The 26,802-nt window shown below is 34.4% G+C and overlaps 1 protein-coding gene across 1 annotated transcript in view; it reads right to left on the bottom strand.

Annotated features, from left to right (window-relative positions):
• Nucleotides 1–26,802, bottom strand: part of LOC149771234 (uncharacterized) — a 129,641-nt gene that overhangs the window by 42,833 nt on the left and 60,006 nt on the right. Inside the window, exon 9 of the mRNA XM_089948683.1 lies at nt 16,820–16,941. Within this exon, the coding sequence (XP_089804809.1) occupies nt 16,820–16,941 (122 nt within the window). The remainder of the gene's footprint in view (nt 1–16,819; nt 16,942–26,802) is intronic.

Genomic DNA, 26,802 nt, shown 5'->3' with positions numbered 1-26,802 from the left:
ACATTTTGTCAGGACAAACCATGATCCACACTTTGATGTTCCCAATATCCCATACAGAAGTTTCCAAAACATCCAAAAACTGAAGTAAAAAAAAAGTCTGGCTCCACATCACAGGCCCTTGTGCAGTAGTCGTAGTCCTATATTTTTGCCTAGACAAGATCCTTTCCGAGTCTGCCCAGCTCAGCAAGTTCCAGCTCATCATACAATGCCTACTTAATTGGTTGATGTACCCCTGTTGGGCTAAGAATACTACCTTCATTTAATAAGAGACTCTTGTCAACACCCAAGAAGCAAGAGATGAAGAGGGTAGGGATTATTCAACCCAGTAATGCAATCACCTGTAACCAACCTCTGTCAGGTTATCTTATCCTGGACCATTAGCAGATGCAATGGTTGCTCCATTTCATGAGGTGGATGCCATTTCCATACTTTCAGAGTGGATGACGATTTTGAGAGCCCTTTCATAGGAAGTCTCAATTTACCCAAATCAAGGACCACTGTTAAAGACCCAAGCATGGTATACACACCCACTCCAACCTAACCTAGGTTATCAGACCTAAGATAAGAAAATAATGCTGAATCTTAATGATTGGAAGTTTGTGATATCTGTCTCAACTTTACAGATGGATAATCTTCTGTTCAGGCATACCTAGTTATGTGAAATTGTCCTTTAAAGCATATCACACTGAAAGTGTGTACACCTATTCATATATCGAGACCCCAACCATTTCAGGCATGTTCTAAACTATCTAACAAATGGAGAAGCAGACATGACCAGCAATTTCCCACACATTATTAGATACCCAAGTTAAGTGCAGAGGGAAGCAGAACACTACAACTTTCAGAATCTCAGTCTACATCTAGAGAGAAAACCTTCCCAACCAACCAAAACGAGAAATAGATTTTGTTCTTTATCTTGGTGTTAATTTTTTATATCTGTATCTTGAATGATTTTCATCAGGATTACTATGAAGTACTTTTGAAACAGTGTGGTTGTAAGTTTTTTTTCCCAATATAATATAAGACATTTCCATAATTAAATCAATTTTAATCACTGTATCCACTTTGTTATACTTCTTTGTGATGTACACATGTTGAAATGTATAATTACTTTTTAATTTTCATGAATGTTCTCAACTATGGGTGATAGTAGTATCGATTAATGGGAACATTTTTGTGTGATTTGTGTGTGTGTGTGTGTGTGTGTGCATGTGATTTGGATTTTTAACGCAGCGTTAACAATTTTTAGTCATATTGCTATGATATCTGCAGTGTGGCAGTGTATAGTGATGTCTTGCACTGGGGCATCATACCGCAGACATGTAGCCTGATGTCCCACCCAGTCATATTATCGTGACACCAGAATGATCAGTCCTAACACCAACCTCTAAATGCTGAGCGCCAAGTGAGACAGCTGTTAGTACCATTTGTAAATTTTTACTAATGTATCTGTTATATGTGTACACAAAAGCAAATTACATCTCAAATATAACCAAACCAATTTTTCTTATAAATGTTTTGCATAGAGGTTAAAATTAAATGCATGCTTAAGTTCTAAATACATTCAGGTTATGTGGTACAATAATGTGTTTTCTAACATTTATGCTGTTCTTATGAGGTCTGGGGACAAAATGTCCTTAAGAGGGGGCCATGTAATGAACACTGACCTCGATACCCATTGAATTAACAACTGAATTACAATCTATAATTTCCTGGATGCAATATATGATTTATGTATAAAAATATATAATGTGGTTATATATTGACATGTCTTTCAGTGTTTTTGCAAGTGAATTTTCTTATCAGCATTGTATATTGGGACAAGCCTTCTTGCAATGTTTTGACCCTGATATAAAGAGGTTTGGTACATATTTTAACCTTGTTTGATTATTCTGTGCACATTTTGTAATGTCAGTAATAAAAATATGATAAAATTACATTATTATGTATAATTTAGCTGGGACAAGAGTAATGAAACTTTAGATTTATAAAAAAATGTTTGCACTGGTTTGGATTTAAATGCTAAGTTATGATTCTGCAGCACAGAATGCAGCTTAGAACTTGGAAATCTTGATGCAATATATTTTCAGAAAAATTGTTCAAGAGTAATTTCTTCTTGATTACTTTGAATGTTATGTGCTTATAGTACATGGTACCATGGTGGATGGATTATTAGAAATTATTGTTGTAGGCAAAGTAGGATGTTGTAAAATAATTTGGATAGAAATTTAAAACAAATGAATCTATTCTGCACCACACTTGCACAGAAAAATGGTTGCCAACCTTTCTGCATTATGTGGGAGGGGGTGCTCTTCTGCAGATACAATGACATGTTTCTTGCCCAAGTAACAGAATTGCAAAGGCCTGTACTTAATGAAATGCCTGAAATGTTAGAACTTGTATGTGCTTTGTTAGTATATATATATATATATATATATATATATAGAATTAGTCATCGTTGGACTTGTGCACATATAATTAGGTATTTGTATATTTTATGTGTTGTTATAATTCATAGTGTAGGAAATGACTATGATTTTTGTTTATGATGATAGTTTACTACATTGAGAAGTTTATTATTAAGAATGTGTATGCATGTTTCAGAAGTCGTCAATCATATTGTTTTTGTTATAGCACAATTATTGTAGAACCAGGCGTATGTGAGTGTGCGAGTTAACCTGATATTTTATTTGCCATTATTCTGATGAAAGATCTGTGACAGTGTGGTTAATTCTCCTGAGATTAGAACATGGAGACCAAATTATAGGTCCCTTCTAATTTCATAAGAAGCTTTACAGGTGGGAGTGAGAGGCGACACCCAAGAATTGAAGAGAAGAAAGACACACTGAGACCATATGGAAGGTCTATTGTGACGTAAGCAGTTGGGAGAGAGGCCTAGTACTAGAAGGAAGCATAGAAGAGAGTTCCAGAAGTGCAAGGAGAGCACAAAGTCGAGGGTACCGGAAGTACCAAGAAAGAGAGAGGAAGGAAGCATGGAAGAGAGTTACAGAAGTGCCAGGAGAGCATGGAGTCAAGGGTACCATAAGTACCAGAGAGGAGAGAGGAAGAAAGCATGGAAAAGAGTTACAGAAGTGCCAGGAGAGCATGGAGTCGAGGGTACAGGAAGTAACAGAGGAGAAAAAATGAGATGAATAGACGAGTAATAGAATCAACACTGAAGGCAAACATATGCTCTTAAGACTGCAATTTCATATGAGGATAGTAACTGGCAATGGAATAGATCACTGTATTTGTCGAAAGAATTATGGTTGAGAAATCGTAGACGAAATAGTTGAATTACGTTGATATTTTACTAAATTGTTATAACTTTCACCTTGAGTCTTTTATACACCTAAACCATCAGCATTGTTGACTGGGGGCTCAAAGCTATTTAAATTGAAATTGTCTGCCCTTCTCCGGCATTAAAAATAATACCCATAGGAGGTACATGCCAGTCCTAATAACAATCTTTCTAAAAGCCCTAGCTTTTGTTGTTTTTCTTTCATTCTCAGAATCCTTAGTTTTTTCCACCTTTTTCCAAAATAGTCATACTATTCTATTTTTCAATTTTGTGTTGAGAATTGATTATGAATACAAATTCAGCTATGACATTTGTCATGTGTTGTTCAATTTTTAAGAATAAAGAGGCTACCCAGACTGAAAAAGATGTAAACATAATTATTTTGCTCAAATTTATGAAAATAATTTGAGTAAAGGTTTTAGTTTTTCAGCAACTGTCATAAATTTTACTATTTTTCTGAATAAAATATAACTTCTTTTCCATGTTGCTCTACTACATGTCCCTTCCTTTCCACAATGTGCTGCTATAATTACTGTAAATGAAAATTACGCAGATATGACATCTAGTATGTTCACCATCTTGACAATCTTGTGACCGCTACTCTTCCTTAATGGTCGTATTAACATGGGGTTTACTTCGTCCTATATAGAGATGGTGCTGACCTTACATTCAAATATAGCCTTACATACAGGCTGAGCATTCCTCCAATTCTACGAGAAATTCTTCAGAAAATACTGGACAAAAAATTATGAAAAAGAAATAAAATTCCCACTTTTTATAGAATGGAGTGTGATTAATAATTTTTAATAAAACTGAAGCATACTGGTAAGCCATTACCATTTAGTGTGACTTTAATCAAGAACTGCAAATCATGTAACGCACATGTGTATGTAATGGTGCCATGAGTGGTATAGAAACTGCTACTATATGACCATGAAAAGGCTGTGATTTGTATACTTAGCATATATAATACTGCTATAACTCTCTAAACAAAGCAGACTGTCAGCCGAAATGCTCAGAACGAGCTTGAAAAAACTGGGGGGAGGGGGCCTGCTGCTGCAAAAGGAGACAAAGATGGCAGAGAACACGATGTTCATGTTACAGAGGATGACTGCTGAAGCGAAATCCAAAGTTTCAGTTAGCATGTACAATAATATTTTCATTCAGAAAACTGGTAAAAAAGGTCGCATGACATGAGATCTGTCATTGCATTGCAAGGAAAGAAAACTTTACAGCTAAAAAGGATTTGTGTTAATTTCAGGACATAAATATTAACATGCTGATGAGTGTAAAGGTACACATAATTATGTACCCAATTAAATGTTTAGTTCAGACAAATAGTAGCAATTTCATGAGTAACCCCCACCTATCCAACCCTTGGCTGGGAAGGTGGGGGGTGTCTTTCCCATCATTTAAAATTCCTGTAAAGTTTGTATATACACTTGACTGGATGATCATATCAACGTCAAGGTTTTCAACAAAATTCTTAAGTCTTGTTTGAAACAAAATCCATTCTGGACAAGTTCTTGGCAATAAGCACATGGGCAGCTGTTTGTACATATATTCAGTTCATTACAGACCTCTCAATTTCTTTAGAGAGGTCTCTAATTCAATTAGATTCCTTTATAATTTAAATAGAAAGCTCTATATATAAATTATATACCTCTCTAATTCAATTTGATTAAAGACCTTAAGATTTTGTTTCATTTGTAGACATCTATAACTGAATTGCAGACCTAGGTAATAGAATTAGAGAGGTCTGTAATAGGATTAAAGCGATCTGTAACAGAATTTGAAACCTCAGTTCAACCTTATACCTCCAAAATATTCTTGAATTTCAAGAATGCACAGTAAAGCCCTAACACTCTGTCTGACATTCTTCATTGGGTTTTCTCCAAACATAAACTTTTTATCTTTGCTGAAAACATCTTTAGTTTCATCATTAAGAATTATTATTGACTACTGGTTTTCAAATGTCAAGTTATTTCTCTACTTAAACATTCAAATAAGTGATGCAAGATCTTGATGCGACTTCACTGTTTGCTTTCTTATAGTACATCTCCTTAAACCTAAACTCTTTCATCTTCTAATGATAGTGATTTCAAAACATAAAAAACTGACAGACACATTAACACCATGGGCAGCTGCTGATAATATTGTGAAACTGAAGTTTGAATGTGATAAATACAGATAGAAATTGTATCATCATCCATTTTATGGGTGAGTTTTGCTTGTCCAAATTATTTCTCATGTTCTATGGATCCTGTTGTGAAGCATTTTCAAACTATTCTGAATTTGCATAACCTAATATTCCATTCTTTACAGATATTTTTCTTATATTACTTAAATCTGTAATGGCTAAAAGTATTAGCATCTGCTTCTGACTGTTTCCCATAACAAATGTATCATTTTTAACTGTAATCAATATATTCATTAGTGCACATATAGCAAATGATGTTCAATATTCATCTTAAGCCATGCAGCAACCATTATATATATATATATATATATATATATATCATTAATTGATGTTAACCTTTCTTGCTCAGGTAGTTTCTCACTTTTGACCATGCACTATATTGATGAGTGAATCATGAATAATATCATGCAAAGAAAACCTTGTTTTTTTTTTATTATAAGACCAAATATTAGTGTAGTACAAGATGTCCATTTATCATCTGGACTTAACTTGCTATTCGACTGCAAGCCATAAGGCTAAACTGAAGTGTCCCCAGTTTCACAAACTTCTTGAAATTTCTTACTCAAGTTCAGAAACTTTAATCTTTTTCTTTTTGCTTAGTTGGGAAAACTGATTCTTTCAGAAATGTCAGCAGGAACCAGGGATTAGATGAAGCATAATTCATTATATTAGAATGGGATTGGTCAAATGTTCTAAAAACATAACTGCCCTTCTCCCTATATTATGAAAACATTTCAACATAATTCAACATGACAAACAGTCTAACAAAAACCAATACTGACAGAGAGAGAATGATATAAATCATGATTTGTTTAATTAATTGAATTTGTTAGGTATTGTTTATATATTTGCATTAAAGTTGTAAAATTCTGTATTTCTAATTTGTATCGTGCATTCCCAAAGCACTAAATCTAATGTAACAGTTGGATACAGACTTCTTCAGTACTGTTGTCATCAACTCATTGATAACTGTACTTGAGTGGTAGGAAAGGCCTTTGGCTTTTTATTTTATAAGCACCACAACTGCTATTCCCCATGACGTTTGCCAATTTTAGCAAAAAGAGAACACCCATTATGCACCTATGGATTGTCAGCATTAATAATCCATGAAAGTGAAGTGAACCAAACAAGGAGCCAGAATCATACAGTGATGCAGGGCAAAACCACTATTTCACTCAGGCCCTCAACTGTAATCCACTTCAGACTGCTAGATTTGCAATCACCGAGCCGGTATTGTAGCTGATCTCAGAGCAATTAAGCCACTTGTAATCCCCATTTTTTAATTCGATTCACAGCAATGTTTTTGATACTATCAGCAACTCGCATTACACATTGTTTAGTGATTAATGCAGTGATGACAATACCCCAAGCACTTTTAGTGCGCCTGTGAACAATACATGAACAATGTCACCAGGTCCAGTTCCATATTATTTCACATAAATCAGTTTTCCTGCGTTAACAATGGGTAAATGTTTCAAATGTCCATGTACAATTGTCATTATATTAAATTATAGGTCGATTTATTCAGTTGTATCGTTAATGTTTATTCTCAAAGATCTACCACGTGCCCCATCTTCATCCACAGGGGTAAAAGGAATAAGTGTCAACCATGGCCGATACACAGAAGCTGTGGGAGTGATTGATGTCAAATCATTTGGTTCCACAGTTGGTGAAAACCCAAACAGTGTATAACCTTGAACAACTATGCCTGCTGTATCAGACTGCTTTCATAATTGGCACTGATAATGTCACAGGTTAAACTGATTTGCGTTGTTGAGGTAATTCTGACTGTCATGTGCAAAATTATATCCAGTACCGGATGCAAGTGATGAATGCAAAACAAAATTTATTTTCGGGAAGATCTTTTGGCCAACCAAGAACTGTTGTCCATGAGGACTGTCCAGTGTCAACCAGATACTGCAGAGTTTAATTGAGATGACATAGCTAAGTGTGGGCTCATGTTCACACATAGAAATTTTAGAGTCTTTACTAGTCAACACCAAAATTCTTCATCAGCATGAGGTAATATCAATGCGCCTTAAGGAAGTTCTACCATACCTAATGATGTCAACGAGCTGGTGAAAACACAAATGTGTTGTTTGCAGGCAGACCCCCAAACAGTTGTGTTCAGATATTAGAAAAACTTTAATGTAACACATGTAGAAAAAGTCACACAAATTATGGTTTTGTTGATGAGATTGTAATATTCAAGGCAATGCATTGGGTTGCATTGACAGCAACCTGTTGCATCGCAGCACACATTTAGTGTATCACACGATGTGTCTCAATTGTTTCAGAACTCATCATCGGTGTTATACAAATAAAGTTTGCCATATAAATCATTGATATCTTCAACAAGCTCATGCATCAGCGCAATATATGTTTCTGTCCATGATGCCATTGGTGAGGAACCATGGACAAATCAATGCAGCCTCATGAATGATTTCTGGTGAGTTGTTGGCAGCACGAACTGATCCCACAAGTGTTTCCAACAGATCTGTGAGGTTGTTTGGGTCACACAGCCCAACAATGTCTTCTCCTTGTTTTGACAGTTGTTGTTGATACCTTTCCATTTGTTTTTCTACCCAGTGTTTGTATTCTTACATTGTGTCAAATTCGTAAATTATATGTCTAGGTTATTGATCTGATCACTCTGCCAATTTTTCCCATTCTGCTTCCATTTCGGCAAACAAAGTTGGAGACATGTGTAAATCTTGTGCTGTGGGATAAGGTCTTCATTGTGGGCTTTGTCCTGTTGGAAGTAAAAGTAACACTTCACTTTGTGGAGCATGTTTTCTTCCGCGTATACTGTACTGGTGGAGGCACAGGTAAATCTTTGCTTTTTCACGTTCTTGATGAGTAAGCTTTTGTTGTATTTGTTGTTGTTTCAGCCACTATGATGTTCTTCTTCATCTGGTATGGGTGCAGGATGTTTTTCTTTGGGTTGTTTTCACATAGCTTTTATTTTTTCAGGTTTAGTAAGTCCATTTTCTTTCTTTGGTTGTTGGTTTTATTGTTCTGATGCTTTTGCAAGTGTTTCTTCTGTGTTTGTGCAGGTGCAGGTGCAGATGTCTGCATATATTCTGGTGTTTTTGCACATTTGTTCATGCAAGTTTTTCAGGCCATAGCAGAGCTAAATCTTTGCTTTTGGGTGCACGTTCTTGAAATGCATGTCTTTGCAACTGTTGTTTCTCATGTTTATGATGGTATTCATAATATTGTTTTTCTTCTTCCTCTGTAATATGTTCCATGTCAGGATCTAGTGTTTGCAATCTAGGACACTGTTGTTGTCTTGGCAATACATCTTGTTGTCTTGACAATTCCTCTTGTTGTGGCTGCAATGGTATTACTGGATTACTGGATGAGATTCATATATTCTCTCCAAAAAGTTTTACCTTCTTCAGCTCTTCCACCAACAAATCAGTTAATTATTGGTTTCTTTCCAGTAAACTCTCTAAATACCGTTTTAGGCTATACAGTGCTCATAAATTTATGATGTGTTCTCGACGTCATTTTTATTGCATACTATTTCTAATGGTGGAGTCCATTAAGAGTGACATGTATTGGATTTGTGAAAATGGCCTGGTGAGCTGATTCTTTAAAATAGTGAACTGGTGTTGACAACTGCGACTTCTATTCGGTTGGCTCATTTAGCATCTTGGCAACTGCCAGTCTAACGTTTTAATCAAGGGTACGGGTGCCTTTTGCAAATACACCAACAGTCTCTCCAATTTCTCCATCTTCTTTGCATTCCTCAATCGCCTGTGGCAAGAGCATAATAGTCTCTGCAGTTGCTCTATTGGCATTTTTTATATCCTTGGTGTGTTTAGCTACTTTACGAATTGGATCTGGTTTTTCTTTTGTTCCCTGTTCTTATTGCCACCTGTTCCACCTTGCGCCCTTTTAATATCCACAGCACATTTGGCAATTTCTTTTGTTGGTTTAATAAGCAGTGTAAACGTTTGCTCAAACCCTTTTGTGAGATCGTCTCATGCAGCTTGTCGTGACTGTAACATGTCTTTGACATTTTGACAGCCTTCTATAACTTTATGAATCAATTCCTGGTGTTTACAAGCTGTTTTCAGAGACTGCTTTGCATGATATTCAATAACATCACTGGTGGACATTTTATATAACTGTTATGATTGTTAAATTTTATTTTCCAAATGTGCATGATATTTTCCCTCGTGACTTTAAGTTCCAGTCAATTCATTGGTGAGTAAACTAGACATATGTCCTATGATCAGCATAAACATGTCTTGAAACTCATCCCACAGTTGGAGATGCACCAAGTCCAATGAATGCTTCCAAGACCATGCATGTCAATGCCATGAAATATCAACATGTTCATTTGTCACAAATCACATTAAGAACCTGTGCGTATCATTGAACCAACTAAATTAAATGCCAGGTTATGCACGACTTAATAATAGTTTGATATTTAGTGAGTCTAATGCCCAATACTTATCATATATAATATCAATGAGTTTAACATAATTTATGATATATAATATCAAGTCCTACATAATTCACAATAAAAAATATTAATAAACCGAACACCCAATAATTTATGATGTATAATATCAATGATTCTAACACAAAATAATATACGATATATAATAATAATAAGTGTAACATAATGTATGATATATAATATCAGTGTCTAACATGCAATAATTTATCATATATATATATATATATATATATATATATATATATATATATATATATATATATATATATATATCAGTGAGTATAAAATAAAATAATTTATCATATATATTTAATTTGAAGATCTATGACCCAATAATACAGGTTGATGATTCAAATAATTCTTTTTTTAACGTAAATAATTAAATACCATACATAAACAGTAAGTTTTAGACCCATATGTACATTAGCAAGGGTGAATAACATAGGACAACACAGTTTTTAAAAAAATTCTAAGCATAAAGCAGACATCTCGGTTAGTTGTGTTATAAACGCAGACTCAACAATACCAGTTTAATGATCAACTATTTATTTTAAATATGAAAGAATTAAATAAGTTATACACAATATGGATCAATATATACGCAAGTACTAGTGAATACCACTTGATAAGACTGAGTTTATAATAAAATGCTAAGTATAAAGGATACATCCCAGTTATTCAAGTCATATAACACTGACCTGACAATCCACTTACCGTGACCTATTTATACCCAACAATACAGGTTTAAGGCTCAAATAATTTTTGTAGAAAGAATTAAATATGATATATAGGATATGGAATGATATATACATTAGCACTAATGAATTCCACATTACAAGACAGATTTTAATAAAATTCTAAGAATACAGGATACATCCTACTAATTCAGGTTATTTTAATTATTTAACAAAACCCATCAATCTATGCACTTTGAGTATGTATGTGTGTGGGGGGGGGGGGCATAAAGTACTCTCTGTCCCACCCTGACAATTTTGTTCATGCTCATTCACTTTTGTTGAAGTTTGATATGTCACTTTGCATTTAACATCTTGACTACAAAGTTCAGTTCTTACCATTTTCCAGCAAAATGTTGTTGTTGTTGTTGTTTTGGGGCTTAACGCCATTTTTCAGCACACGATAGGCTATACATGGCGGCCAGTATTAATGGTGGAGGAAGAACCCGGGAAAACCCCGGAAAGAACCACCGACCCACGAGAAGCCCAGCAAAATGTAATCAAGTTATGTTCCTTGCTTTAAACAGACAGTTTCTGATATTTTTTCAGGAATGTGATATGGAATGATGGCATCAGTGTGTTTCAGAACTTTCCATTTTTAATTTAGTTTCCTCTTAATAATGTTTGAAGGACTTAATGGATTCAAAATTAAATCTGGTATGAGGATTTATGTTAGGACAATCTAGGTCAATTTCAATTGTTATTGTTTTATGGCAAATGTTTATGGAGTTCTGATCAATGTCTGACTTTGCTCTTTGTTCTTCAATTTTGTTTTCATTCACTAACATTTGTGACACTTCATGCACTAAAATCAAACTTGGTTCAAAACACTATGTTAAGAAAATCCATGTAAAGTTAAATTTTCACTGGTTTCCACCATATACATATAGTCATATGCCCTTGTTAGACTTCAAACTTTGCCCTTTTATTTTGTCTCTTCTCAATAACTTGTGAAGGACCTCTGATTTGGCATGAAGTGTTTAATCAACAATATCTAGGCTAGGTTTGACTTCTACTTTTCAACAAACATTTATGGAAATTTGCCTCTGCTGTCTTTAAACTCTGCCATTTCTGCAATAACATTTCATGGACTTCATGGATTTAATTGAAGTTCTGCATGAAGGTTTACATTAAAAAGACTTAAGTTAAGCTTTTAGAACAAAACTTTCAACTGACACCATATGGCTATTGCTGTACTAGGGTGCAATTAAATGCTAGCGCATCCTCCCACCCATCCATCCATACATATTATATTTTCAGTGTTTTCTGGGAAAATGTTATGGAGTTTTGGCACTTATTTGACTCTGAACTTGCCCTACAATTTCCACTCAATAACTTCTGAAAGACTTCATGGATTGAAACCAAATGTTATTATTAATCCTTCAAGTTATCTTAAGATCTAGGTCAATGCTCACTTTTTAGAATATTTCTACAAAACTTTATTTCGTTACGGCGCCTATCTGACTTGTATATATTCCCTTCAATTGCAAGTTTCAAGTTATTCTAAACATGTATGACAGTGTTAATTAATTTCCACTTCACACTTTGTATGCAAAAGGCTTTCGGATAAGTGGTAACAAACTAATTTGTATTCTATGTTTGTCTACAGGAAGCAGTGAATTCAGATGCCTATTATAGTGGAGAAGTTATTTATGTCATATAGTGTTGTAGTTATCCATGTCTTTGATGAGAAGTTAAATTTGTATATATCTCTCTTCACAAAATTAATTATTGTTGGTTATGTTAGAGGTTTACATCCATATTTATTGTTAATCTTAGTAGCAGCAATTCCTGTTAAATATGGTGTTAACTAACCCACTCAGGGATGTTAACTTCAACAAATCAGGATTTCAAGCAATTGAAACAAAGAAATTCATTACGGCTTGGAATGCTGTGTTCATAGACTTATGATATATCACTGATAGCAAGTTTTCCCTTTAACAGTCAAACATTTAGATTTGTTGCAAAATGTTTAACTCTTTAAGTAGATGCAAAGTGTTTGAAATAGAGTTAAGTATCTACAGTGTAATTTGGAATTAATTAGCTCATAATAAAATGTTTCACAAGCAATATCCTGCTTATCATATAATTGGTTGAAATTGGTATATACATTAAATCTTACTAAGGAATGTGAATGGAGAGAGGATATACAGATATAATTTGGTTATTATATTTAGGTTTTGTGTATTTGAATTTGAATGATGGAGTTGGATACATGCCTGCAGTTAACACAATCAGACCATATGTTACCTCAGCATTAGTCTATAGTACAAGTCATATGGGGTGATGAATGCGCATTTACTCATTTTAAATTAAATATAAATTGTTCTTTTAAAATTTAACACTAATTTTCTTTAACCAATGTCTATTCAATCCTGATTATTGAATGCTCTGCACCTTAACTGTCATCAAGAAACTTCCAAATGAAAATGATCTATCACTATGGATTTTTACAATGGTAGCCTTATACTAAGATGGTTTAAAATAAGAGCATGTTGAGTGGAATCGTCACAATCAAGGGTAGTACAAATTTGTTTATCAATATGCGTAGCTTTCATAGTGACATCACAATTCGCGAATTTCAATCTGGATTATACTACATCACACCGTTAAGTTCATTTTGTCAAAAAATGTCCACACTTTAACACTGATTTATCCATATGCACCTCGCGGGGCATCTAAATAATGGCCTTGCTAAGGAATATGGATGTATACAAATCCAAATAAAGTGAATACCTGCCACTTAAAGGTATGTAGAATCAAATTCTAAAAAATGACACCAATTACTGAAATAGTCTGTTTTGAATGCCTACATGACCCCTGTGACTAATAATAAAGAAGGGTCTTCAGGGAATGCTTTTCATGAGGACTGAAAGGATAATTTATAATCTAGGGGCAACCATAATACAAGGGCATTCCCAGTCAGTGACCAGACATTGAGCCATCAAAATCGTAGTGCCTGTGAACTGTGGGGTGCCTATGCTGCTACGTGCAGCTAATGGCAAACTACTTGATACAAGACCATGTGTGTCATAGCTGCATATATGTGTCAGTGTGTCATATAATAGACACACACATCCCCCCACTGAATATTTACAATGAGACATTATAGCATCAGTTGAGAATATGGACAAACAGTCAACAATTATCAAGTGTAGGAGGCCGGGTATTACAGTCCAGTGAGCAAACCCACGAGGCCATGATTGGGAGGCAGTCATTCTGCAAAGAGGAGGCAGTCACCTGGGAACTCTAGGGAAGGAAACCAGCTGGTGTGCCAGTATTCCTGGGACCTGTGAACTGAGACAGATGGTGTGCTGCAGAGTAGGGAAAAATATCAGCAGTCCAACGGGGAAACCCACTAGACCATACTGGTTAGGTAGCCATTCAGCAAAGAAGAGACTGCCACCTGGGAACTCTAGGAAGAGAAAACAGTGTACAAGTCTTTTTACTGGGATTGCAGCATAAAGGCGTCTAGAGTAGATCAGCCTTCCCAAAGACAAGTAAAGAAGTAGCCAGTGGCGGGCAGATTAAGGTTGCCTGCTTGTATGGGGTTGTCATTTTGGCTTCAAAGCACATATTTTATCTATTCGATGCCAAGATCTAACTTAAAACTAGATACTGCAAAATATAGCGTGACACCAAAATAAAATAGGAAAAAAAAACTCACAGATTGGTTTTAAGTTTTGGAAATTGATATACACTTTGCATGCAAAGTTCAAACTTGAATAAGATGAAATAAATGAAATTAATAACTTATTCACTTGTCCTAATTAAATATGTGGCATATACATTATTGGTTAGGGATTGCCCGCATTGGTAGAACTGGGCAGAATCTGACCTAATATTATGTTAAAGGCATTTCAGAAAGTTCCAGGATGCATTTGGGTTCTCTGGCTGGTACTTTCCCTCATTTGCCTCACCCGGACATGATGTATTCCTGCTGTGTGAGATACTCTTATAGAAAGGCCCAAGACCCGTACATTTAAGCATGCTGGAATGGGTCGTCATCAAGTGGTTGACCCTTTCTCATATGAGAAACCTATTTTTTATTAATATGTTTAATCCCCAAATGAGCACGATGTGTGTACTGAGTGGGGTAAGCTCGCTGAGAGCTAAACATATGAATGCATAAACACAGATAGGTGGAGGCTCTCTTTCCCTCCCATGCAACCAATTAAAAATCCAGCAGTGCTGGGATTACCATGTTGCACAAGGCCTTTAGGCCATACACGACTATAATCGAATGATAATGCAAGTGAGAATCAGCATGTAGAACTAGAATAAAGAATTACATAGGTAAAAGAAAACCCCTCTTACTTGTCTAATACCACAAGTGAAGCGCAGTTACATTAGAACAGGCCCTAAAACAGGACACAGAACAAGAGTTAACACTGGTAGAATATGACAAAGAAACAACTGTAACTGGGCACTTTATAAAAAGAAAATTCAATTACATTTTGTAATGGTTCAATAGGAAAAGTGCACAATCAAGACTTAAAACAGCACGCAAAATGACACTGAATATTGAAGTGAATGACAGAATATTATAAATCTAACTTATGTAGACGCATTCTGGGACATGCTGCAAAAGATTTAATTTGCATGAAAAATATTAAAAAAGAGAACCTGGAAACTGAAATTAATAAAACTAAAAAAAATTATTTAAAAATAAGTGAGTCTGTATTAACTTTTGCTTAGAGAGCAGTCAGAACCTTTTAAGTAATCACTGTTTTGAATATTTAATGCTAAAATTGCCGTTCTGGTGGCCTATGTGGTTAGAGCATCCACCTCAGATGTGGGAGGCTGAGGGTTCAAACCCCGGCCAAGTCATACAAAAGACTTATAAAATGTTACTAGCAGCTGCCTTGCTTGGCGTGCATAAAAACTTCCCACATTCGAGGCAGATGCTCTAACCACTAGGCCACCAGAGCGGTCTATTAAGAGGTTAGTTAGGAAAAGTCAGACTGGTTTCTGGATAATATGACTGGGTGGGACATGATTTTAAATGTTGCGACGTGATGCTGCATTGTTAGGCATCTCTGTAAACTGCCACACTGCAGACATCCTAGTGATATGACTATATTTGTTAAAACTATGTCAGAAATCTAAACCAAGCACAAATAATGCTAGATTTTGAGAAACAGGTCATGTGTTGCAATAAATTCTTTTATTTGTCATGGCAAACACTTCATATGGTTCATTTCTTGGCAAATGCATACTGTATTTACCGTGTATATTGAAATATTGTATTTGTTGTCACACCATAAATTAATTTTTTGTGCACTGTATGTTCTGGGACACATTATTTTTTCGAGTCATAAGTTGTGGGACACTTTTTAAACCATTCAATAATTACATGTCAGAAAATGCACACAAGCTTAAATTTTATTTTAAAAACTATGAAAGTGTGTACTTGAGATAAAACACTATGATCACTGCAGCATCTTATAAATCCAACTTTTCTCCTCCACATGTACGATCCATACTTTCGGTGCATGAATATGTTTTAGCTTTCTCATGCCCTAAACACTTATTATTGGAGACAACACATCTCCTGAAGCAGAAACTGCAATAACTATAGTAAGATTTGTTTTATCTGCACCAGTCATACGAATTCTGACACTTGTGTTTTTTCAACAGTCTGTCCGGGAATAAGGTCAAAGTATGCCAGAGTTTCATCCATGTTAATGATCATATGGTATATATATATATATATATATATATATATATATATATATATATATATATATATATATATACACACACACAAGCATAAAATATTGCACTACCCTTGAGAAGTATGTAATAGCACCTTGAAGTAAATCATGAATAAATGTAACCCTTTGAAATTGACTTTCTGATTGACACTGGTAAGCAAAGTATTTGCAAAATATTAAAAGATAAATGTTCATGAAAAGAAGTCTTTATGAAGGTAATGGGCATCCAAAAATTTTAATAATCCCACCTGTACGATACTTTTATGTCATATTTTTCTATTAGTGGCATAATCAATGTGATGCATATAACCTTCTTTATCATTTCATCATACCCATCTAGATTACTGTCTCTTTCTCTAAGGAAATTAATAGTAGACATTAGTGCAGTCTTACCTGAAGTAGAGGATATTTCCGATATCATGTTGAAATTTCATGAATAGATTTAATTCCTCCATTGACTCAATTTTAACATCCCCTTCTTGACTCATTTTTTCTAGCAAATGGTATGGAATCACCTATATGATACAAGGAAAACACACACAGTTTACTAACAAGATTCCTTATGGATAACATAAGATAAAACTATGGTATATTTTCACATTCATTATTATATTGTTCCAAATCTGTGCTCTTAAAATAAGTAATAGAAAAGAGTGAAGACAACAAGCTTTGTAAAATTTAGCAAATAATTTATTTCCCTAGAATACAAAGTGAGAAATGAGAAAAAAGGAACTTAAGGTATTGTGAATTAAATCCCAAAACTAATCCAAGAATGAAAGACACAAGTCCGAGTAACAAAAAGTCCTGAATAAAACTTGGTTCAAGTCCCAAAGAGATCAAAAAATTGTAGGCAATGACGTGTCTGTTATAGTCAGTGAAGTGCTGATGTCTCTTGTTGAATTACAGAAATATTACTCCAGGTTTGAATTCAGTACAAATTCCAATGAATGTCTTTATCCAAGAATTTTTTCAGCACACTTTTGTATTTCCAGAGAAAATAATCATTTGAATTCATTAATCTGAAGAACATACAATTCAGCCTGAACTGGACACAACATTACAACACAATAGCCTATAAAATTCCCGTGGGAATCTCCAAAACCCTGACCCTGATCAACATATTTACCACTTTTTATTTACCTGAATAATAATTTGGTTAACTAGCTCATACACATAGAGTATAATGTAGCTATTTTTAGTTGTTTACATAAATGAAGAAAAAAAGTCAATCATGTCAAGCAGAAATGATCAAGTCCAACAAACAACGTTACATTACAATAACTTTTAATGAAATAAAAAAAATTTAACTAATAAACAAACAATTAAATTAAATATCCATAATATTATATGGAAAATAGAATGTAGGAGTTATTCTACATTAACAAGGATTTTAATCATCATTTAAAAGCTTAGGCTCTAAGCATTCTGTTTGTGCATTTTTTCTGGAAGAATAGTTGTTTACATTGGCCTATGCAATATTCTCATAATGTTTCAGTTTTCACTTGCCTTTAGATCAAAACATTGGATATTACACTCTACAGGTATTTTGGATATGAAACTGTTTCACTTAACTCATTAACCCCTGGCACCACATTTACATGTCCGGAGATAGCATCCTACTTCTGACCTCTGCAGTGTCAAGGTCATTTAAGATACGCAAAAGCAGATGATATTACTGAACAGTAGACAGATGTAGTTCTATAATGTTACCAAATAATCTGACCTTTATACTTGCATTACAAAATATTGCAGGAAAAACATACTTTTGAGACCCAATTTTTTACACCAAAGATTTGCCCGTTGTCAGATTCAGATTTTGTGTCCAGATTTTAGACTTTTTGGCCTTTTATCTAATGCTGACCAGTCTGAACTACACACAGACAGAGGAACCTTTGCAAAATGTAGGATAAGTTGGGGATTTGGAGTAAGAAGTGGCCGGTACATGAAAATGATGGCCCAATAAGCAACAAAAAAAAAACTGTTATTCTTCTGAACATGCACAGGCGAAATAGCCAATGAAAACCAACATTTCTAACACAACTAGGCATCAGCCTAAATGAAAATCTCTAGGAAGCAGATGCATTTGGATGTATTCAGAAGTAATCACCATTTCAGGTGAAAATGACAAAAATCTCCAGGGGTTAATAAGTTAAAAGCATAACAAATGTTCATGAAGATATAAAAGTTTAGTCTATTCTGATGCACATAAGAGAAAATACAGTAACTATTTTAATCAATCATTGATATCAACAAGGAAAAACAATATCATGGGTATATTTGTTATCAAGCACAATTGGTTTTATTTTACAACTATCTTGCAATAAAGGTTGAAAATATTTGTTGTTGTCCTTATATGCATTCCATCTGTTTACTTTCTCTTAGTTTTTATATTTAAATTATTTGAATGCATTGTCTTACTGTGATGTAAGTCACAAACTCTGATAATCAAGGAATTTTTAAAACAACATTCAACAGACTTGTGTCTCTATGACTTTAAGGAAACTATCAACTATTATGTAGAACCAGGCAGCCTTGTATTTCAATGATTTTAGACACCAGGATCAATTCCTGATACTCTTTACAAACTTTCTTGATACTCAAATACCCACCTACATAGTTTGTACTCTAGTTCACTGGTATGGCAAACAGTAGTACTATCTGGGAAGGGGAAGAACAATATCAAGTTCCTTCCATGTACCCAACGTGGTGAGGCATGGAGGTGTACCTTTGCCTTTTTTTATTTAATATATGCATAGACGTGTGAAATTGTACGCTGGTCATTATCACATGGGGGCACATTTGACACCAAAACGTGCTATTTCTTAATTTTTTTTAGTTTTGCTAATAATATGTCATCAATAAGTGCTTTTTCTCTCAGAATTATTGAAATTGTTACAGATATGTGAACCTTATGTGTTTGAGAATGATATCATCTATAATAAACAAAAATCTCTATGCATGGTCTTTCAGTCAACTTCCACCAATTACAATCTCCTCCCTCTGTATTTTTTAATTGACGGTCATGCTCTTGTACACATCAACATCTGTATGTATTTGGGTCATATTTTAAAATCAATTTGGTCAGATGATGAAGATATGATCAGATGTTACAGATTTGTTGTTTACCAGAACAATAATATCCTTAATTTAGAAAATGTTCTTTAGAATCAAAATTGGATCAATCAAATCTTATTGCTACATAATGTACAATGCTCCTCTGTAGACAAACATTTAGTGAAAGAAAACTAATTACTGATTATAATAACAGTCTTCATTTGCTGTCAATCCTTCCAAGATGGAACAGTGCCTTGACCATGTTTGTAAACTATACTGTATTCAGTTTTGAAGAAGTAATGAGAAAGTATGCGTTTTCAATGATGACAAGAGTATCTATTAGTAAGAATTGTATCTTTACATCTCTTTGGAACTATGACACTCATTTAATTTTTTGTATTATTGATAAATTTTGCAAATTTCTCATTAAATATCTTACATAAGTTTGATCTTCAAAATGCCATACTTCTCGAATCTTTACAATTACCTCCTTTATAAATATTCCTACTAAAACAATTAAATGTTTGTGGATAATCATCTCTACACATGGCAAATAACCTTGTAGAAAACAAAATATTCACACATTCATAGACAAAAAAATGGTTCAAAATATTTATAATTTTATTCATCAAAAATAATTTTAATTTAGATGATGTTTTAACTGCAAAGACAGATATTAAAACTTTATACAAACGTTATTAATGGTACTAATTTATAATGGTTCCATTTTAGAATCTTTTGCTGAATAATGCGCACAAGTGTCTTCTTGACGATTAATAAACAATAAAATATATTACATTTTTGGGTAGTAAAGAGGATGAAATCTTTTTTCATTTCCTGTTAAGCAAACATGATTTAAAAGTGTTTAAATAACAAAGACAATGTTGTGCCTGTTTGAGAGTTCAATACTGACTGTACAAAACAGGTTATGAATCTAGCAAAAACCTTTCTATTAAGTGTCCATATTACAGTCCACCACTTAACATTTAATGAACTTATAATATGTAACGAATATTTTGTTGTATGTCCTCATTTCCTAATAAATTCCCGCAAATACACCCTTCCCTCACAAGGTGTCGTGATGGAGAGAAGAACGAAAATTTCCTCACGTAACTGAAGGCTGTCACGCTATGGAAACTTGCCAAGCTTGAGGTACGTTTTGATATTAGTATATTTAGTTACCTTGATGTATGCTCTGTTAAGTATTAATGTATTTCTTTCACGATTCTTTGATTAACTTCTTTTTTTTTCTTTTTCTTTTGGGGGGGGGGGGCACGAGACAGATGCCCCCCCCCCAGTTAACCAAAGAGGAAAATGTTTATGTGTTTGTGTTTTCCCCCATAGATGTGTTGCATCTGTTGTTGTTTTTAAAGGAATTTAAAATTTCAAATCCAAGTTTGAATTTAGAAATTTCGATCAGGGTATTTCTAAAATTGGCCCTAGTGTAATCTATAAGGTTGTATGTCCGAATAAGGTTTCTGTTACCTTTTCCGGGTTTCCTCCCTTAGCTCTTTTTAATTGAGCTTGCTACAGGTCCCCTATGTCCCATGAGTGCTATATGTTGGTGCTATTTGTTTTGTTTGCTAGATTTGTTTATGTGTTGGGACTTAGCTCTAAATCAACTTTATAACCCAGTTGTTCTATTTCTCCCTTGATGGAATTTTTGTTTTGTTTTTGAATTTTGTCAAGAATGCGGTGTGCTACTCTATGAGTTTAAAACCTTAGTGGTTTGGGTGTGTGTTATATAATACCGCTCTCGTATGTCAGAGATAAGTAACTGTACTCGAGATGGGGTCAATACTTTATTTATTTCTCTCATCTCGAGCAGGTTATCTTGTATTTATTTATTAGCCAAAATTTTCCGAGATATTTTTTGATGAAAGAGTAGAAGGAAGCAAAGCAAGGTAGAAGAATATTAAGTATTTAAAATTAGTATATTTTTTATAGAAAGGAAAGAGTGTTTTGGCAAGGGAGCATCCGTTAGTCTTTCCCAATTTTTATTATTTGTCCACATGATCTCATTGTGTCCACTATGTAATCCATCACTGTATATAAAGTATTTTTGTCAAAATTTCCGTCTAAGTATAGCAGATTTTGTGTCTTATATGTAGTTGTCTTTTTAATCTCATCGATTACTTTTTGTCTTTTAATTTGTCTTTATTCACATTGATGTATTGTATGTGTCTTACTTAAGTTATATTTTTTACACAGTGGGCATTTAGGCGATACTCTGATCATATGCCGCTGCACTGCGACCTCTCCTGTTACCATACATTATGCATGCATTTAAAGCAGAGGCTCTGTATTTTTAAAGATCCTAACTTAATCCAATTCCTCCATGCTAATTTCCAATTTACATATCTATTTTCCAACTCTACTTGGCTAATTACTTTTTCTGTTGCATTTTCCCTAATCCACCCGTATGTTTTTTCCTTTCCTATACCCCATAATTCTACCTTGTCTCTATATTTAATTAAAACTTCCCTAATTTCTCTAAATGTTCGCGGTGTTTCTAAAAGTCTACTTAATTTATTGTTTGTATATATATCCTTTCTGTGTCTCATGAGCAAGCCAAACCAATATGTGTATATGGCTTCCCATGCCATATCGGGAACTGCTTTTAAATTTTTAAATCTATTTATAATATTAGTGTATTTCAGTATAATAGGATGCGTAATAGATAGACCCCCCTTCCCTAGCTTTATATATAGTTTCTTTCTTTACGTAGTGTGTTTTATAATCCCATATATAGTCAATAATGGAGTTATCTAATGTTTTAAGTATGTCATTTTTTAGATCTATAGATTTCATTATATAATTAAAGTTTGCATACATGTATGCTTTTGCAACCTGAATCCGTTCCATAAGGCATAGTGGCGTTAGGGCCCAGATATCCGTGCTTTCTGTTATTTTATTTTTTAAGAGTTTAAGGTTTTCCTTTTCTTCATTTAAGCCAAAGTATATTCCTAATGCTTTGACTGTTCCCTTTATTTGGTATGGGGTGAAACCAGAGTGGTTTCCCTTCCAGTTTCCTATTTTTAGAATTTCAGTTTTGTCATGGTTTATTTGGGAGCCTGATGCTTTACCGAAATTGTTAAATTCATTCATCAAGTGTTTGAATGAATTCGCATCCCTTAGAAAGTTAGTACAATCATCTGCGTATTGTAGCATTTTTATTTCTTCCTTTATATTGGGAATTTGAATGCCTTTAATGTTTTCATTCTGTCTTATGTTTAGGTTAAGCATTTCTATTGCTATCACGTATAATAGCATGGATAGGGGGCAACCTTGCCGCACCGATCTTTTTATCTCAATTGCCTCTGTATTAGTTCCGTTGACCTGTACGACTGAAGTTATCCCACTGTACAGGATTTTAGTCCAATTTTGGAAATTTTTTCCAAAACCAAATTTCTTTAAAACTTTTTGTATATAGTTTTGTTCTAATCTATCAAAAGCTTTTTCCTGGTCGAGAAGTACCATGGCCCCTCTCTGTCCAGAAATGTTAATGTAATCAATAATTGTTCTAATATTTAAAATATTATTTTGAATGTCACGCCCTTTGGCACCACATGTTTGATTTTTGTTAATTATTTTATCCATACCTTTTTTTACTCGTTCAGCTAGAATTTTGCTGAAGATTTTATAATCGGTTTTTAGGAGGGAGATGGGCCTCCAGTTTTTTATGTCATTCCTGTCTCCCTTTCCCTTATACTGTATATAAGCGTAATCATTCCCTCCCTCATACTTTCTGTCATCTTGTCATTTTTTAAAAGTGTATTATTGTATAACCATTCGAGTATGGGCGACAACTCACTACAGAATTTACAAAAGAATTCTGCAGTGAGTCCATCTCTCCCTGGTGCTTTCCCTTGTGCGAAGTCCTTTATCACTGCCTCAATCTCGCTTTGCGAAATGAAGTCATCACATAAGGCCTTATGTTCTGATGAGATCGTTTCGCATTTAATCCCATTCAAATACTCATCTATAATTTTTTCCTCTATTGCCTGAGAGTTGTACAAATCACTGTAGTATTTATGTATATGGTTTAAAATTTCATTTTTTTCCGTAATAATTTCATTTCCTATTTTAAAAGTTTCTATAATTTTTCCCCCCTTTTCTTAATTCCTCTCTTATATAGGCCTTCTGCTTTTTTATAGACCTGTGTATATTTCCCTGCCCTAATTTCCTTCCCTTTAGTGTCTTCTTCTTTTATTTTATTCAGTTTTTGTTTTAAAATTTCTTCCCTTTCTTTTGTTATATTAGTTTTTAAAATTCCTAAAATAGCTTCTTGTTCTTTTTTATTTCTATATGCGCGTATTTGTGAATGTTTATTAGCAATATTTTTAGAAGTTTTTTTTAAGATCTTCCCATTCTTGAAGGATATCAATGTTTCTTTCATTTTAAAATTATTTATTTCATTTTGAATTTCTTTACTGAGATCCTGCGATTCTAAAATTTTACAGTTTAGTTTCCAATTCCCTTGGCCCCATCTTTTTAAGTTTATTGATTTCACTTCCAAATATATGTTTGTGATCTGAAATTTTGAAATTTTTGATTCCTGCTTCTTTATAAATCTTTTTGTTAAAATGGGTTCCATAAAATTTATCTAATTTGCTACCCTCTCCCCTTTTGTATTCATATGTAAATTCTGTTTTTAGCATATTTAGATGCCTATATATATATCTGTAAATTTATGATTTAAAAAAAAAAAATTCTATTTCTGGTTTAAAGCGCGTATCATTCCTTGTAAGATGTTGATTTTTTCTATCTATCTCATCCCCTACCCAGTTTAAATCCCCTCCCATTATTAGTTTTTTCCATACTATAGTTTTCAATATATTTATTTAATTTGTCTAGAAATTCCTGATTTTTATACTTATTCGCCGGTACATATATATTTACTAATTCTATTTCTCCAATACATATATGCAATAGTCTACCTTTGAAAATTTTTACTTCCTCTCTTTTCTCCCATTTAATTCCCCTTTTATTCTTTATAACAATTGCTACCCCACCCCTCTCATCGTTTCCTGCATAATCATTTAAAAGCAGAATTCCATCTAGTTGCTCTTCACATAGCTTTATTAGTTCCTTGTTAAATTCATTATGCGTTTCCTGTATAAATAATATATCATAATTGGTTATAGCAGCAGAGGGGGCGAATCGGACATTTTGTCCAATCGTTATTTTGCTTAATTATTACTTTCTGCACTCAACGATCTAGTGTCGTCAGCGCCTGGTAAAAAAAAAACGACGACGGTCCATCCTACACGATGGTGACGTCATTTGGTTTAATTAACACCTTCTGCGCGTCGATCCCCAGCGTCGTCAGCGTCCGGTAAGCACATCGACGACCGCGTCGATGTCATTGCCCCCTCTGCTGCTAAGTGGTTATTTACAATGATCTTACAAACAGAGTGATCACTAACTCCTCCTCCTGTAGATCAATTAGGTTATTTGACTGATCGGTGAGTTTAAAATTAATTCTCGTTAAAAACCGATCATGGCATCGCATATAGACCGGATTAATCGGATTCTCAACGATTAAAAATCCCGGAGGGGCTGTTGGTGAAAATGAATAAAGGATATATCCCTGTTGAGCTTGATTTGATTGATTGGTATCTACCTGGTAACTCCCTTCGATAACATCACACACTAGATTGATTGCTATCACCGATGCGATATTTACGTTGTATGGAGCAATATGCCTACCATCATCCCCGTTATCGTGTCTGAGGATATAAGTTGATGGACCGATAAAATCATTAAGAGACTTTCTTAGTTCTGGCGTGTTGTATCTTGGAAACTTAAAATCGGGTAAATCGGCTTCTGCGATATTATACTCGGTTAGGAATTTTTGTTTATTATCAATTCTGCTAGTGGATATTACCCCGATGATTCTTTCATTGATATATTCCATGTCTGATATAAGTTGATTTAACACCTCAACGTGTTTTTGTGCTTTTGTTTCCCGTAGCTGTTCTAGTTGTGATTGGTAAATACGATTAATCTCGATAAAAAACCTATCGATATCATTTAAATTAACCTCGGCCTCGACGACCGATCCAGGAGTTTTCTCGTACCTAAAATACCAATACATGGTATTCCTGTCTTGAAATGTAAACCAGTCGGGGGGTGACGAGTTTTTCATAACAAACAAAACATCTCGATAATTGGGATTAATCTCATGATACGATTGTTTGCCCTCGGGGTTTTCATAAGGTGGATTCTTAGGCCATCCTAGTATGGTTCTTATTGAACTGTTATAAATATCAACCATATACCCCGGTGTGCTTATTTCAATCGTCGACGATAACGTCGGTTCATGAACCGTAATAGCGATTTTTGATTCCTTTCCTGTGATCGATTTTATCCTGCGTTGAAATTCTTTATTGATTTGTTCTATTTGGTATGACCCAGTTGGTATTGTAACCTCCTCCCAGTTTGGGGTTCCATCGGGTTTATTTTTCCGTGCAAAAACCAGCGAGTTATTAGGTTGTTGTCCGTTAAATGCGTCCGCTCGAATATTAGGCCAACTGTGATATACTCGCAATTTTGCCAGCGCTATTTCCTTCACTGGAACCGGTGATGGAAAGTTTACACTGAATTCGGGTTTCGTTGATGTTATCGATATCATATTTGTTTGTACCGGAGTGGTGTTCTCCGCGATCCGCTGAAGTAATTGAAACCCTTCGGGGTTCAGCGACATTATTATTATTTGTTGTCTTTAGTGTTTAATATTAATAACCAGAGCCCATTGAGGTGGTTCCGGCTTCCAGTTGAAAATCCTCGATTTTTGACATCGCGGAGCTATACAACTGGACCATCGTGGAGAATTCAACATCGGATACGAACAAATTATCAATCGATAACGAGATCAACCCGGATAATTTCGAGTATGCGTCGGATACTATTTGATGTTTTACTGTATACTCGTTGAGTTTTTTCTGAAAACACGATGATATCTTTTTAGTGATTGCGTTGGCGACTCCAGCAACTGTTGTCATTGCGGAGACAGCGATTGGAACAGCGATCGGGGCTATCGTGGTTACCGTGGATAAAATAACACCGGTACCGGCTATTATACCCGACACCGAGTACACGACCGCGTCGATGGCGGTTATTTTACGACGGTATTTTTTTATTTTTACACGGTATTGTTCGGAAAGCGTTTTCAAGTTCGCGGAAAATTCTTTTGCGGTATCGAATCGATATTGATGTGACGTCGGTGATACCTCTGATTCAACTTCCTTGGTGGTCATTTTTATTTTAAAAGAGCTAGTGTTTTTAATTACTTAGATTCGCTGCAAATTCCACATACC

This window comes from Sinohyriopsis cumingii, unplaced genomic scaffold (assembly GCF_028554795.1).
Source record: "Sinohyriopsis cumingii isolate HCF-2022 unplaced genomic scaffold, ASM2855479v2 utg002017l, whole genome shotgun sequence".
Taxonomy (NCBI): Eukaryota; Metazoa; Mollusca; class Bivalvia; order Unionida; family Unionidae; genus Sinohyriopsis; species Sinohyriopsis cumingii.
This window is presented reverse-complemented; position numbering and strand designations above follow the sequence as displayed.